The following is a 15964-nucleotide window of genomic DNA, read 5'->3' as shown; positions in this document are numbered from 1 at the left end:
TTAAATAAAAATAATAATTTTTTTAATTTTAATATATATATAAACACTCTAGCGCGCTAGTTACTTATATAAAATAAGATTATATAAGAGTACTGGCGTGTATTAAATACAATTTATCTTTAAAAATCTATAAGATTTATTCTATTTATTTATTAATTTAATTAAAACAGTACTATAACTAATAATCTAAAAAATTTTATTAGTAGTGGTTTTAACCGTGCGTATACAAGAAATAAAAAATATAAAATAATATTTTAAATAAATTATTATTTTAATAGTCCCAGAGTCAAGCATCCAATTGTATGAGTAATTTAAATATTAGTTTTTTTAAATTATAGTAATAATATTAAAGTAAACTAATATAATATAGATATTAAAAAAATTAAAATTAATATTAATTATATTAGCTGACGGTGTTCCAGATAGTAGTATAAATAAAATAAATATAGTAACTATATTAGTCTAAATATTTATAATTATTTTTTTATTTAGATTTAATAAGTACTTACTTAGAAAATAATTTCTATAATATTTATAGAAGATATACTATATAGTATTTCTATTAATAATATTAAGTTATTCTCTTTCATACTGTACAGAAATATTTATTTAATTTTTACTATAATTATAAATATTATTATATTTATAATTATACTTATATCTACAGTTGCGACCACTACAATCACTATTTTAAATATTATTATTAATATTTTTAATATTACCCTAAAACTTATCATTAACTATATATGTAGTTAGCTAGAAGAACTAATTCTTATATATATATTTAAATTATATAAATTAAATATATATAAATAACAAGATTGCGTCTTCTATTAATATTATATACTAATTTATAATAAATAACTATAAAATAAATATATCCTAAATAATTATAAAAAACTATAGAAATTTAATATAGTTATTAATAATCTTAGTACCGCGAAGCTCATTAAAAGTATTTATGTAATATGTGAGAAAAGTCTCTTAATTACTTATACTATTATAGTAAATAAATACTTATTTATTATATAGATAGATAACTATAGTAAAATTAAAGATTTTATATATTTTTTAAAAAAAAATATATATTTTTAATATAGAGTCATAATTCTAGAAATATACTGTGAGACTAGCTTTACATATAATATTAAGAATTATAAATATAAAATAATTTAATTATTTTTACTTTTTATAATTAAAATTATATGTGGTAAATAAAGTATAGTTATATTATTTAATCTACTTAATATTATATTCTAGTTTTTATTAAATAGATAGAGCACTATTATTACTAGTATAAATAACTAGTATATATATATTTTCATCTTCATCCTCAGGATAAAGAACTAGTTCTTTTAAAAAAATATATTTACTCTAAAGTAGCTCCCACGCGTTTAGATTATATAAATATAAGTAATTTTATAGATTTCTTTACTATAATAACTAGTTAGCCTAGTCTTTAAGCTTAGGAATAGCTTTAGAGACATTAATATTAAATAGATCTTTAGATAGTATTATTATAAGTATTCAGCCACGCCGCTCGCGTGGTAGGAGATTTAGTTAGTTAATAAATACTAAGTCTAGATACTAAGCTAAGTAGATTACCATGGAGGCTTTTCTACCTGTGAAACTATATATAATAGTAATTTAAGATATAAAAATCCTTGAGAGAGATACTATTTAATAAATAATATATAAAAATAATAAAAAAGTAATAAAGAAAATAAATATTTAATAATTCATTACCACGAGGGCTCATAACCTGTGATAGTAATATTAATAATATTAAGTATATGTTACCTAGCTAACTACGCGAGGAGGAGGTGACTAGGTGGCTAGGTCCGAGATCACGTGATCTCCTTTCACAGGTAGTCCTCGAGTCGCTAGTTCCTTTTGACCGACAACGATGATGATATATGTAGTTGATGGGTATCAAAAGAAATTTGACCTTACAATCAGCAACCCGGTTATAGCCAGAGCATGTTATAGAAAGCAAACTCAAGTCATATTAGGTGCATAAAATTACATAATCTAGCTGAAGTATATTTTAAGATTTTGTAGAAAGTGTGGGCTAACGCCGAGGAGGGATGCCGAGGAGGGATGCCGAGAGGGATACCGGCGGGATGCCGACACTTTAACATATCAGCATTGATCTGTAAACAAATATTTCTCATTCTTACAACTATGCCTTCGATTTATAATAGCTTCACCTCTTTATGGACTCCCACCACCGGTGAACCTCTCAGAATCAGGTATAAGTACCTGGCATCGACGATCAATCTGCTCATCTAGCTCATATCGATCAACACACAAATTCCTTCCTTACTTAACCCATTCTCAATCAATTCAACTCCTAAACATCATGGCACCCACCCTCAACGTCACCCACATCGGCACCGCCACCGCCATCCTTGAGATCAACGGTGTCAACTTCCTCACCGACCCCTTCTTCTCCCCCGCCGGCACCACCTGGGACTTGGGCCGCGTTATCCTCAAAGTCACCGACGACCCAGCTCTCCGTCTGGACCAACTCCCCGTCATCGACGCCGTGCTTCTCAGCCACGAAGACCACCCCGATAACCTTGACGACCTGGGCCGGCAGCTCCTCAACGGCCGTCCTGTCTTCACCACCGTCGACGGAGCCAAGAACCTCGCTCCCCGGCCCACAGTCCACGGCATGAAGCCCTGGGAAACCATTGAGCGCGTCATCGCCGGTAAACGCTTCACTATCATCGCCACTCCGACCCAACACGTCCCAGGTGACGAGTGCACGGGCTTCATTGCGACCAGTAACGACCCGAACAATGACTTCGGCCACGACCCTAAGACCGGTCTACCGAATGCGATCTATTTCACGGGTGATACGGTCTACATCGAGGAGTTGAATGCCATTGCGGATCGGTTCCATATTTGTGCGGCGGTTATGAACTTGGGAAATGCGCATGTACCCACTACGGAAGAACCGGATAGTCCGCGCATGCAGATTACTATGGGTGGGAAGGATGGCGCGAAGCTGTTCCGGGCCCTTGGGGCGGATGTCCTGGTGCCTATGCATTATGAATCTTGGGGGCATTTCACCCAGTTTGGGGAGGAGTTGGGTCAGGCTTTTAAGGAAGAAGGGATTAGTGACAAGATTTGTTGGTTGAAGGGGGGCGAGATGGTAAAGGCTCTTTGAAGTCTCTGGGGTAGTGGTTGCGGATAGAATTGTTCTTGCTTTTGACTTGTGTTTCTTTTTAATGGCTTTGCGGGTGACTTAATGTATATGTGACAAGGAGGTCATAGAAAAGTATGCATTGATCGTTCTTCTTCCCAAAAAGCCTGTTTGCCAATGTAACTTCGTTCGCCATCGATAAGGATTGATATATAACCGAGAGTGTACCAGATTCCTGCTGTTATAGCGAAAGTATGTAATTTCTCACTTCGGAATGAGATATGCTCTGATTTGTGTACAAACCATGTGCATTATTACATAAGCTAGCTAGCATTAAATACGCACGGGTCGTGCCAGCAACGTGCTCCCTTCTTCACTGCATTCATCATGTCTCGATGTCTGCGGCCATCCTGCATCTTTCGGCCATCCAAGCCAGCTTCATTTGCTGTAGCCCGTCGTTTTTCCACCCATCACAGTACGATTGAATCCCCGGATCTATTTGAATACACGTCCGGACGCTGGATGTATGTTAGACGCCGACCTTCAGCCGTGCCTCCTTGACTGATCCCAATTATAGCTATAATGACGCGTTGAGACACCGTGAGAGGAAACGTGTCTTTAATGTTTCTGCGCTCAAACGCCTTGCGGCTCAATCCGTACGAAAGAAAGAAGAAGATGTGGTCGGTTTTGAGAAACTCGCCGAGGGAGGGTTCAACCGAAGCTTTTTAGTCACAATGCGGGACAGTTCTCGGTTTGTTGCCCGTATTCCGTATCCAATCACAGAGCCAAGTTCCTTGGTTATCGTAAGTGAAGTGGCTACAATGGACTTTCTCCGTTCCCACGAAATACCAGTCCCAAAGATCTATGGGTACTCTGCGACTCCAGACAATCCCGCGGAAACAGAATATATATTTATGGAGTTTGTTCAGGGAACGAACCTGGGTGACATCTGGTTTGATTTGTCAGAAAGACAGAGGGCTAAAATAGTGACGAATCTGGTGCAGCTAGAGTCGCGGTTGTTTGCTTTGAGATTCCCAGCCAGTGGATGTCTCTACTACAGCTCTGACTTTACAGACAGCAGTCGAGTCATTCTTCCCAGCCAATACCCTACAGATGAAGCCCGTTTCTGTATTGGACCTGATACCTCACTTGGGCTGTGGTATGGCAAAAGACTTAACCTGCCAGTAGAGCGTGGACCATGTGAGTACCTGCATCCGAGTTTGGCGAGGGAATTAATGACTGATGTATTACAGATAGAGACTGCTTACAAGCCCTGACTGCCGGTGCCACCAAAGAAATTGCATACCTGTCCGAATTTGGAAACCCCCGCCAGCCTATCCAACGTCTACGTAGGGAGACCTACGACTATCAGCCACAATCGCATCTCGATTATATGGCAACCCTGCGGCAATATCTACAAGTTGCGCCGAGCCTCATCCCTCACAGCACCCCAGCCCTCCATCGTCCAGTGTTACGACATCCCGATCTGCAACCGAACAACATCATCGTTTCTGATGAGCTCGAAATCAACGGGTTAATCGACTGGCAGCACACCACGGTTCTTCCCCTTTTCCTGCAGTGCGCCATTCCGAACAGTTTGCAAAACTACGGCGACGAAGTTTCTGAATCGCTTCAGAAACCAACACTGCCTAGTAATTTCCACGAGCTGGAACCGGAAGAACAATGTCACCAGGCTGAACTCTTTCGTAAACGTCATCTTCACTATTGCTACGTCAAAACAACAGCAGAGATGAACCCTGATCACTATGACGCATTGTCCCATGATTACAGCACGCTCCGGCGGCGACTATATCACCACGCAAGCGACCCCTGGGAGGGCGACAACGTGACACTGAAATCAAATCTCATCTCCCTGTCGAAACATTGGAAGGACGTTACCGGTAGAAAGTCTTCTTGCCCGCTTGTGTACCCCGAAGCTGAAGCCAATGAATGTGTAAGGCTGGCACACGCGCAAACCGAGGCGGATGAACAATTGAAGATTTGCCAGGAGCTGATTGGTGTCGGGAATGAGGGCTGGGTCCCGGTTGATCACTATGAGGAAGCCAAAGCACGTGAACAAAGACTGAAGAAGGCTGCCCTTGATGCTGCGGAAACTGCGGAGGAGCGAATGAGAATAGAAGAGAACTGGATATTTGATGACTTTTGCGAGGACGAATACATGTGAGCGGGCAATAAAATGGCTTTGCGTTGTTGTTTCAATTCGGTAGTAGTATCCCCAGGATCTTGATCTGATGCCAGATATTCATAATTTATTTGAGTGTTCCGGCTGGTGCAGTTATTGCTTTCAAAAATATGAGAGGATTCCCTGATATCATCGTTCTCGTCCTTTCTCCTACATTATAGTGGTTTTTCCTATCTTTCTTTCGTTCTGTGTTCTAATGGGAAAGAGAAGCCATAGCCTTTGCCCAAAACCGACCTCTAAAGCAGGGCTAGTGCGCGAAGAGCCCCGCTACGGGCCACTGGCAGGGAACTCGATTGCGACACGACTGTCTATCTTCCTGCTCTCCTCCAATCGCATTCAACAGACATTCTTGTCAGGTTATCGCGGGAAGTGAAGCCCAGCGCCTGCCATCATCAGCCGCACTTAGGTCGTAGGATAAACGCGGATAAACAGGTAAGCCTTAGTCTCATTGGGGCTTCATTAAGCCGTGACTCGGGTGAGCAAAATGACGGGGGTCGAGCACTCCGTACATGACTAGACAGGATCCTCCTAGTTGGAATTCAACGTATTGACTCTTTACTATGATTGTGTTATAGCACTCTAACTATGGTCTACCTCGCTGCGACTGGGGCCACGTCTGCGAACATGCATGGATGAGGGCATGTGATTGTTCAGCCTCGCCCGTAGTTTTACTTGGCAACAGCCTGACCCCTCATTTCTCTCTTTCTGGCTCATTCACAATAATATCCTTGTCATCCTTTAAGCAACACATCATTTAGAGAGTCGATAAAGACAGACCATTTAGATCACAGCCTCCCGGTAGGATTCCTCCCACACTCTATTGTCTCCATCCCCATAGCCATACTTTCACCACTCGCAAACTTCTCATCCCTCACCCAAGACAAGCTAAAGCGGGAAACATAATTTGTGAGCCTCTTCCTACCACAGACCTCACTAAAGGATCCCTATCTCTAACCCATCATCCTCTTTAGCCACACCCCATCCCCCCACCTCCACAACACAACACAACACAACCACCATGCCAACCGTCCTCCTCAGCAACGGCAACCCCAACTGCCAACGCTACGTCCTCTCCACCCAAGAAGAACGAGCCTGCGGATTCCGCTACGTGAGCGCCCAAGACACTATCGTCTCCTGTACTCAGGTCGTCAAATGCTTCTATTACCGCTGCACCAATTGCAAATACGCCTATTTTGGGAACCAGCATTGCTCGTGGGGCCATACCCCGGTTTCCTGGGAGACGTTGCAGTATCATACCCGCTAGGGTGGGGTTAGTTAGTGATGTATGGTTAGTTTGGGGTGTAGGTGTAGGGATAGTGGGATAGCACTTATCCTGATACTATAATTGGATTTCTTCATGATATTCTGTACCAGCAGACTTAGACAGGAAAGGCTATATGGTGTGGTGGTTCATTCGAGGTAACTTTGTCTTGGCGCGATAGTCACACCAATGCGCTGCCATGAGTCGCTCCCTGAGGCCTTATGGGATGCATTAGACCAGAATCCAGTTCGTTGATCAACAACAGCCCCTGGAGGAAGACCCCGAGGCTTTTGAACTTTGGCCCGAGGGCGAGTACACTTTCAAAACCTCCGAGGTTGAGGCGAAAGAGAGCATGTCTGGAGGAGCCACACTCCGTGGCCGTGCCGCTGGACTCCGGCTGAGCGTTGATGGTACCTGCACTCGGAGTACAGGAAGAAACCGAATGGAGTGAGTCAGCTGGAATGGTGCTCGACTGATTGAAGGACGCGACTGGAGAACAAAGAACGTAGTGCGCTTCATTTGATTGAGGATCGCGAACAGAAAGGTGGCATTGTGAGTGCTCTGCCGGCTGGCCTTTTGTTGAAATGGAAGGATGCGCAGAGGGTCGATAATTCCCGAGGCCGCGCGGGAGTTGCCACTGAATCCCGGGCCTCCTTCACTTCGAATGAAGAGGCTTCCGTAGGATGCCCGTGCGCCTATATAAAGGCGTCATTCTGCCGCACAAGAAGTTCTGCATTAAATTAGCCAAAGACGGTCCCCTAGTGCGTGATCATTAAAACGCAACGACCTTCTCCGCAGAGTACAATCACGCCCTCACAACCCTCAGATGTCAACCTGCGATAGCCTACAGCTGGTGTCCCCAGGGACGGAGGAAGGGGGCCATGTGTTAGTCTTCGCAAATCAATCACTGTCTATGGGCTGTCATGCTAACACAGGAGCGATCACATAGGCTCTGCCTCATTGGACTGGATCACGATCTCCAGTCCCTTCTGATCGATATCGCCCCTTGGGCTCGTATACTGCGCTTTTCAACCCCGGCTCCCACTACAGTGGACATCGAGAGGGGAGCCTCAGCATTTGTGAATGCTCTGCTTGAGGATCGTGTGCACAACAATCGGCAGGTAGACAAACCCATTACGCTTTTCAGATTCTATGGCATCTGACCGATAAGCAACTCACAAATGGATTGAAGGGGCCTCAAGCCTGCACTCCTGTTAGCCAAGGAATTGCAAGCATTATGGTAACGCAGGTTTGTGCCTCAACAATAGCTAGCCCTCGATATTGTTGAAGCTTACAATGTTACCAGGCTATAATATCCATGAACTCGGACAAAAGGTCCGACACCGTCGATCTCTTAAGGAACGTCTCAAAGTATACCCGCCCACTCCGAGGAATAACGCCCTTGTGATCCGACACAATCACCCTCATCCCAAGCGCCCGAGCCAATGTCTCCACACGCTGCCCCAAATACCCATAGCCCAGAATCCCGAGCGTCTCTTGCGGGCAAAGTAACGGTGGTTTCCCATCCGACATGCGGAGCCGCGGACGCAGGGACCCATTCGTCTTCCATTCGGTTTCTAGGGCCGGATCATCAGGAACGGCGACCGTGGCGGTGTGTAGTTCGACCAGTCCGTCTCGTCGCGAAATAGGACCCGATGACATGTTCGCTAACGCTGTCGACATTGGTTCCGGGACAATTGCAGATCGTGGTGCCTCGGGCCTTGCATGCAGGCCTGTCGACGCAGTCGGTACTGGATGCCATGATCACGATGAGCTTGAGTTTGGGGGAAATGGACGGGTAAAGGACTTCGGCTGATAAGCGGATCGTGGTCGTTAGGATAACGGTGACATCCTTGATTCGATCGGCGAGTTCTGATTGTGCAGTCCAATCATATTTGTCCATTGTGTAAGGGCGTGGTAGGTTGAAGGTAGGGATAGGGCAATGAACGGCTTCGATAGCGACAATGTGGTGGGTATCGTTACTCTGCGTCATGACGACGATTTAGAAACTTGAAATTTAGTGTTTGATGTTGTACTATTCTGATACTTTTTCTTATCAACTCCGATATAGACCGTGGGTTTAGTGATGGCAATCCATGGCTATTGGGATGCGTAAATCATACGCCCTTCACGCAACATGCACCGACGGCAGCCGAAGGCAACCGATAACACCCGGCCCAGCCCTAATTCACCGGATTTTACCCGGCAATATCGACACTGCCACAGCGCATTTCGCGTGCTTGTCTCCCAATGATGGATAATATCGTTATCTACCCCCCAGCCTCGAGCTGGAATCGTTCCGGTATCGCACCTATATGAGCGGCCAAGAAAAAGCCAAGCAAGCCAGCAAGCCTCGGGCCGGGGTATCGTTGGACCCGGGATAGTCGGCATGCTTCCATAGGCCCTGACAAAGGTATCTTCATGGTTAAAAAATCTTGACTTTGTCGACGAGTAGCTAAAATTGTTCATCAGAACTGGTCAGTAGGGGGAGGCGAAGGAGTTGGAAAGTCCTGTGACTTGATCAAGGCACATACTGTAGATGCAAACTCTAGGGGACAACGAGTAATATTATTGTCTGGGAGCAAGCTGTCGAGGGTTTTGTCTAGCGTATCCATCTCAAATCGTTCTCAATTCAAGTCAGGTTTTACTCGGAGACGATACCACGCTCCCCGATGGCATTTACCCGGTGATAAGCGCGGCTTTCAATCCCGAGAAGGGACTTTATAAGTCAACTTGCAACCTTGTGAATCTCATATCAGCCTAGAGATTGTTTCATTGATAAAGATTTTACCCGGAGCAAAAAAATGTCTGCACCGCAAGCATCATACGGTAGGCCTCAAGAAATGTGTCTAAGAAATCAATCTGACTGACTACTTTCTAGTGACTCTGGATGTCTTCTCGGAACAGAGGTCATTCTTCCTAGTTCCTTGATTACCTCCCCTAGAAAATTATTGACCAACTTTCAGGTTTCGAGGAAATCCAGTCGCGATTGTCAAGGTCCCCCACGACTAAGAATTATCACAAGACTAGAAACAGAGAATCGCCCGAGAATTCAATTTTCCCGAAACTGTCTTCTTGCACGCCGGCGGCAAAACTCCTCGGGTAGACATCTTCACCCCCGTCAACGAGATGGAATTCGCAGGCCATCCAATCATTGGTACAGGACACTTGCTCTTCCAAGAGTCAGCAGCTTCCAGCCAAACTTCAAACTTGACTGTTCTGACAAAGGCCGGACCTGTCCCGCTCGCCTATAACCGAGCACGCCGGCTTGTACATGCGACTGTGCCACATAATATCCACATTCACCAGCAGGAAGCTACACTCGATCAGATTCGCGCTGTGCAGCGTGGTCTGAATCCTGCGGCGGATCTCAACAATGTGAAAGATACACATCCGGTGGTTTCCATGGTTAAAGGAGTTACGTATGCTTTGGTGGATCTTACCGAGCGACAGGAACTGTTCGCTGCACTCGTTCCCGGGGAAAGCCCCAAACTTAACCTCGATGAGGGGTGGTCCCCATCCTTTACCGGCGTCATGTATTATCATCTACTCAACACCCGCGCGGAACGTGACAGTGATGTGATGGTCTGGGATCTTCGTGTCCGGATGATCGCGATCAACCTGGAGGATCCGGCCTGCGGAAGTGGGGGATGCGCGTTGAGTGCTTATCTGGCGCTAAGTCGTGGAGATGAAAGCCGGGTTTATCGATTCAATATCGATCAGGGCGAGGAAATGGGAAGAGATAGTCGGATCATTGTTGATATCTGCTTGGATGAAGAAGGACGTCGTGTGTCGGAGGTGAGGCTCGCAGGTCAGGCAACGGTGGTTGCAGAGGGGAAGATCTATTTGGATTGATGTTCTCAAGTACACCATGGCCTATGGTACAGGATTTAATATATCATGTTCGGGTAATGGTTCGTGACGATTCGACACGCGTTGGGTTCAATAGTACGATGCCGGCTCCTTGGAATATATTCTTCCAAGCTAGATGTATAAGAGACACAAGTTTACGGTTGCTACGCATTCCGGATCTAAATATCAAATGAGCTCTTTATAGCCCCAGTCAGAGACATATGCTTGTAAGTAACCAAACTGGTTACTGAATCCCTCAATATAGGCATGTTTCATGCTCAGATCTGTGGTCAAATTTGGCGTGGGAACCGCCATGGCCGGCGCTGCACATAATGTCAGTGCCATCAACCTGCCACTCTCTGCGGTATTATTACTCCTGCTCGTGCTGTTCCTTCGCGTCACACATCCACACGGCACGGGGACCATCTGGCAGCAGCTTCAACGGGTGAACGTACTAGGCAATACGAATCTCACAATGGCGGTCGTAGCAATTTTGCTAGCCCTGACCTAGGCCGGGACCGCATATCCATTGTCTTCGTGGCGGGTTCTTGTTCCGCTTCTCTTAGGGCTCGCGGCACTGGCTCTCCTTTACTGTCATCGGGCATCGCGCTTCTGTTCGGAACCTTCCCTTCCATTTCCATTGTTTTCCAGCACGACCGCCCTATGCGCCTTATGGATATCATCCTGTAGAATATGCTGCTCTACTCGGCCGGATGCTTCCTGTTCATCTACTTCCAGATACCTCTCCACCTTCACCCTCCCAACGGACCGCTGCTCACAACAACCCAAGGCATTCGCAGCTTAACTCCCATGGCATCTGGCATCCACGTCCTGCCCATCATTGTCACCATTGTCCACTTTATCATGCTCACCGGTATTCCAAGCGCTGTAACTGGCAAACTACAAATCTTTCACTTCGTAGTCTACACCTGCTTGACAGCCGGCACAAGCCTATTACCTCTCCTCTCCAGCTAATCCCCCGCGCGCGACAGGGCTAGATTCCAATTTCCTTTTGCGGTCGGTTCCGGTATATTATCACCCAGCACCCTTCCTCCCAGTCAATCTACATTAGCGGAATCCGACGTAGCCACGACCACATCAACCTGGGCGTTCGTGCGCAGCTTTGGATGCATCTGGGGGGTTGTCACTCCGACTACTATGTTCAACACACGAGTCCAGGCATTGCTGTATCACGTGATTGGTGCCACTTTAGGTGAGCAGTTGGCTAATGGGGGTGCGTATGCTACCAGCGATGGGCTCATGCATACACTCAGGGATATACCGACACTAAGGCGGAAGTGCTTGGGGTTTATGAGGACAGTTTACAATAGGTGTGGTGAATGGCGGTGCCGTATGTGGTTGTCGCATTCCTTCTGCCTATTTCTATCAAGCAGTCGTTGCTGAGTGAGGAGCTGCGTACGGAGTTTGGGTTGCAGGTAGTGGATATACCAGGCAGCAGCCAAGCTTCACCGGCGCGCCACCAGGGTAAGCATTGTTTTCATGACCACCGATTTATAATCTGGGTACAATATCTGGGACTTGGGAAGATGCAACAGGGCAATCAAGGGTGAAGAGAGCATATCATTCATGAGATGACTTTGGAGTTGTTTGCCTATTTTTTCCAAAGGGAATATTATCAATTGAGGCGCTTACCGAGTCAAAGTGAACATTCAGTCGACACCTGAGAGCCAGTCAGTCATTCTCCAATATCACTCTCCAGGGTTCTGACATACAATCACGTTATCCGAACCAGCCGTTTCGTACCTCTCAAAGGCCACGATGATGATTTCTATTGGTGACCCCGCCTACATGACTCACCCTTGCTCATCATGGATGTCCATCGCACCCGCCAGCTATAGGATCTAAACTGTGGTTGGTTAGTCTCTCGGCACCTGCGAGTCAATCAGCGTCGGAGCTCCGGTTGTGCACCGCATCCTGCAGTCAGTTCCCAAGCTACTAATAGGTGGACTTCCCCTCTTCCCCTCGGTGATTACATTCTGCTCACTCAGAGTTCCAGCAACCCAACATGTCTGAAAATCGTAAATTCACCCCAGAGTATGTTCACCACTTCAACCACGCGCCATCTGGCTGTACTGAGTGCTATTCCTCCCGTACAGAGTTTTGGTCACTGCGCCCAGAGTGTCCGCAGCAGTCCCGAACGATGAGGGGAAGCTAGCGCTGTATACCTTTTCGACCTACGATCTCGACACGCACACAGACTTTTCCGAGGTCAAGTTGCTAGACTTGGAATCAGGCAAAACCACTCGGTACAGCAATAACCCTAAAGAAAGTTCCTTTCGCTGGCTTCACAAAAGGTCACTTCTGTGGCAACGAGAAAGTGAAAAGAAATCCACCGAGTTGTGGATTGGAGACGCCGACAACACCAATCGGTATGATCCATCGCCGTTCTTGCGCGCTTAGGGCTAACACAGACAGTCCATACCTGGCGGGCACCATTGACGCCAAACTGAGCGATGTCAAGACACACCGTCTCGAAAACGGGGACATTGCCCTAGTCTTTACAGCTGCAGCCGATGCCGACCAGAATCTGTACAACGCATCGAAAGAAGAAAAGTCCTATACGACCGCCCGGGAATGGACGCAGAGTCGACCCAAGCGATGGGATACCTATGTCAACCAATACCGATCGGTCATTTGGTATACGGTTCTCAAGTTCGATGAGACTTCGCAGAAGTGGCATCTATCTGACAAAGGTCCTACCAACGCTCTGCGAGGAACAGGCCTCGTGGTCCCCTTGTATACCAACTCGTCCAGCTCCGCCGATCTTGACATCTCGACGTACGGCATTGCCTTCGCAACCGCCAAGCCCGGGGATACAGAATGGCTCCAAACGCAGCGCTCGCTATACTTTCTCCCCTTGTCGACCTTTGAGGAGACTGAAGTGCCAGCACTGAAACGGATTCACATTCCAGGCCATGCCGACCTTGTAGAGAGTCCCAAGTTTGCCCCTAACAGCCCGGTAGCTGCGTTCCTCGTCGCCCAAGACAACGAAGAATGGTCACCCAAGAGTATCGGCCTCCTCAACGTCGAGACTCTGACCATTACATTTCTCCGCACAGTCGACTCCGCCGACAAACCCCAACCCTGGGACGTCTTTCCCGACGAGATCCTGTGGTCAAACGACGGGTCCTCGCTCTACCTAACCGCCAACCACCAAGCTCAATCGCGGGTTTTCCAGATCCACATCCCGCCCACCCCTTCCGAAACAGAACCCCAAACCGTCCTCCCAAGAGCCCTCACCATCCCCGGCTCCGTCTCAACCATCTACCCCCTCAGCACTGGCCCCTCCGACCCCCGCCTCCTGGCAACTTCCTCCTCCTTCATCGACCAAGGCACCTTCACCATCATCGATCCCACCTCCCACACCCAACCCCCCCAAACCCTCCACAGCACCTCCTCCCACGGCGCCATCTTCGGCATCTCCAGTAGCCAAATCACCTCCATCACCTTCCCCGGCGGCCCGGACACCCGAACCCCCATCCAAACCTGGATCATCAAACCCTCCTGGTTCTCACACAGCAGCCCCGAAAAACACCCCCTTTTCCTCTTCATGCACGGTGGTCCTCACTCCGCCGTCAAAGACGCCTGGACCTGGCGCTGGAACGCCCTCCTCCTCGCCGAACAGGGCTACATCGTGGCGATCCCCAACTTTACCGGTTCGGATTCCTTCGGGGGGGATTTTGCCCGCGCCGTGTCCCTGCAGTGGGGCGGACATCCCTACAAGGATGTCGAGCGATGCTTTGACTGGGTTGAGCAAAATCTAGCTGAGAAATGCGATATTGATCGCGCCGTGGCCGCGGGCGCCAGCTTCGGCGGATACATGGCCCTTTATGTCGCGGGCCAACCGCTCGCGAAACGGCTGAAGGCCCTGGTCTGCCACGATGGCGTCTTTGACGTAGTATCCGAGCTATTAGCCGATGATCTGGCCGAGAAGCAGGAACTGACGCGGTCGTTCGGGTCGCCGTATTTCACCTCCGCGGCGGATGCCAGTCGTGATCCGGTGGCCGCGAAGGAAGTCTGGCGGAAGTGGAATCCGGCGGAGTATTTAACGAATTGGGCCACGCCGTTACTGGTCATTCATTCGGATCGGGATTTTCGGTGTCCCAGTACGGCCGGGTGGGCGGCGTATGCGGTGTGTCGGTTGAAGGGGATTGAGACGCGCATGTTGAATTTTCCGGATGAGAATCACTTTGTGCTGGGGAAGGAGAATAGTTTGGTTTGGTGGAGGTCGGTGATTGCGTGGTGTAATCGGTTTGTGGGGGTGGAGGGGGGGCCCGTGTTGGAGGCGGCGAGGAATGAGCCGAAGTGGTTGGGGGAGGTGGTCGAGGGGAGGGTGGAGGATGTTGGGGATGCTGAGAGAGTGTCCTAGGTGGAATAGGTATCCGTGAGAGCTGAGAGCCACGGCGCTTTGCACGTGTATAACGTTGTATTTAATCTCCCGGACCGGGACTAGATGACCTACAACCTGTGGTGATATCCTGTTCAGGGGAGGAATTGATCTATACATACAGCGTCGCCAGTGATGCGCCTCATTCGGACAAAGTGGGCAAACGAAACCTACGTCCGGTGATGCCCACTGGAGCTAGTGCGTTCGAGGCCGCTCTCCCTCTCAGCCTTACGGGTGTGGTTGAAGGGCCCATGTACCACCACCCCGGCTGCCCATATGGAGGTCGCGAGGTTCAAGGGAGACTGTAGATGAAGAAACCGATCCCGGAGACAGGCAATGCGACCCCCAGACAACGGCTACTTCCATCGGAATGCTACGCAAGGAGCTAAGGGCATGATCGTTACGTGCCCGGCTGGCTCTGTCTCGTCCTATGTTGGAGGCGCCGTACGACGACGGGACGGAGAACTGCTGCATACTTCCTATCGCCTCCCACCATGGGCAGGCAGTCACGGTCAGGTCGATTCCGCTGTCCGTACCCGTGTTAGCCAACAGTGCTTGTCCGTTGCATTCTGGATAGAGCCAATGGACGGCTGGGAATGGCGGGAATGCCCTCGGTTCTCTTCTCCGAGAGGGAGCTGGGTCGATACCCAGAGGCTATGATATCCCATTCTTTTGCCAATGCGCGCCGGGTTAGTTGTCTGATGTTGACAGATGACAGGACTCGGGTCTCAATTCCCACGCGCGATTACGTGGAGGGACCCAAATACGAGTCTCGTCGTGGGCCAGATCTACCGCATAGGCGGGCGGTAGCTGGGTCCCGCGCGAGCCTGGCGAAGAGACCACGACTTCTCGGCGTCGAGGGCATCCCTGGGTATTAGGAAATGCACGTCATGCGTAAGGCTAGCGTGGGTAGAGCACTCCTGCTGGGACCGGCGAAGTATCGTCCCTGCCGACGTACTCTAGCGTGGAGGCTTGATGGAGTCATATGATGATACATTGCCTCAGCAAGCAGATTGGCTGCGTTGGTTGAACCGGCTGAGCATGGCTAGACAGACATACGTCTGGTTGAACGTGCGTCCTGGACATTGC

General features: G+C 48.0%; 6 protein-coding genes across 6 annotated transcripts; 5 read left to right on the top strand and 1 right to left on the bottom strand.

The window, feature by feature from the left end:
- Positions 1–2362: 2362 nt before the first annotated feature.
- Positions 2363–3175, top strand: BO80DRAFT_495298 (MBL fold metallo-hydrolase; the record flags this gene model as incomplete). The annotated part of the gene is made up of 1 exon (XM_025723934.1): positions 2363–3175. One exon carries the CDS (start codon positions 2363–2365, stop codon positions 3173–3175), a length of 813 nt encoding a protein of 270 aa, XP_025573059.1.
- A 363-nt stretch (positions 3176–3538) lies between these two features.
- BO80DRAFT_495297 (uncharacterized protein) lies at positions 3539–5401 on the top strand (the record flags this gene model as incomplete). The annotated part of the gene is made up of 3 exons (XM_025723933.1): positions 3539–3675; positions 3729–4351; positions 4405–5401. 3 exons carry the CDS (start codon positions 3539–3541, stop codon positions 5334–5336), a joined length of 1692 nt encoding a protein of 563 aa, XP_025573058.1. The 3' UTR covers positions 5337–5401.
- Positions 5402–6080: 679 nt separating this feature from the next.
- Positions 6081–7066, top strand: BO80DRAFT_466698 (uncharacterized protein; the record flags this gene model as incomplete). Its single annotated transcript, XM_025722797.1, has 3 exons — positions 6081–6260; positions 6326–6582; positions 6881–7066. The coding sequence occupies exons 2-3, from the start codon at positions 6373–6375 to the stop codon at positions 7064–7066; spliced, it is 396 nt and encodes a 131-aa protein (XP_025573057.1). The 5' UTR covers positions 6081–6260; positions 6326–6372.
- Positions 7067–7914: 848 nt separating this feature from the next.
- On the bottom strand, positions 7915–8608 carry BO80DRAFT_447093 (Formate/glycerate dehydrogenase catalytic domain-like protein; the record flags this gene model as incomplete). Its single annotated transcript, XM_025721584.1, has 2 exons — positions 7915–8192; positions 8242–8608. The coding sequence occupies 2 exons, from the start codon at positions 8606–8608 to the stop codon at positions 7915–7917; spliced, it is 645 nt and encodes a 214-aa protein (XP_025573056.1).
- An 811-nt stretch (positions 8609–9419) lies between these two features.
- On the top strand, positions 9420–10470 carry BO80DRAFT_436637 (PhzF family phenazine biosynthesis protein; the record flags this gene model as incomplete). The annotated part of the gene is made up of 4 exons (XM_025720967.1): positions 9420–9444; positions 9497–9524; positions 9582–9612; positions 9652–10470. The coding sequence occupies 4 exons, from the start codon at positions 9420–9422 to the stop codon at positions 10468–10470; spliced, it is 903 nt and encodes a 300-aa protein (XP_025573055.1).
- Positions 10471–12493: 2023 nt separating this feature from the next.
- On the top strand, positions 12494–14857 carry BO80DRAFT_457065 (alpha/beta hydrolase family protein; the record flags this gene model as incomplete). The annotated part of the gene is made up of 3 exons (XM_025722209.1): positions 12494–12522; positions 12585–12857; positions 12904–14857. The coding sequence occupies 3 exons, from the start codon at positions 12494–12496 to the stop codon at positions 14855–14857; spliced, it is 2256 nt and encodes a 751-aa protein (XP_025573054.1).
- Between the last annotated feature and the right edge of the window lie 1107 nt (positions 14858–15964).

This window comes from Aspergillus ibericus (assembly GCF_003184845.1).
Source record: "Aspergillus ibericus CBS 121593 unplaced genomic scaffold BO80scaffold_33, whole genome shotgun sequence".
NCBI lineage: Eukaryota > Fungi > Ascomycota > Eurotiomycetes > Eurotiales > Aspergillaceae > Aspergillus > Aspergillus ibericus.
This window is presented reverse-complemented; position numbering and strand designations above follow the sequence as displayed.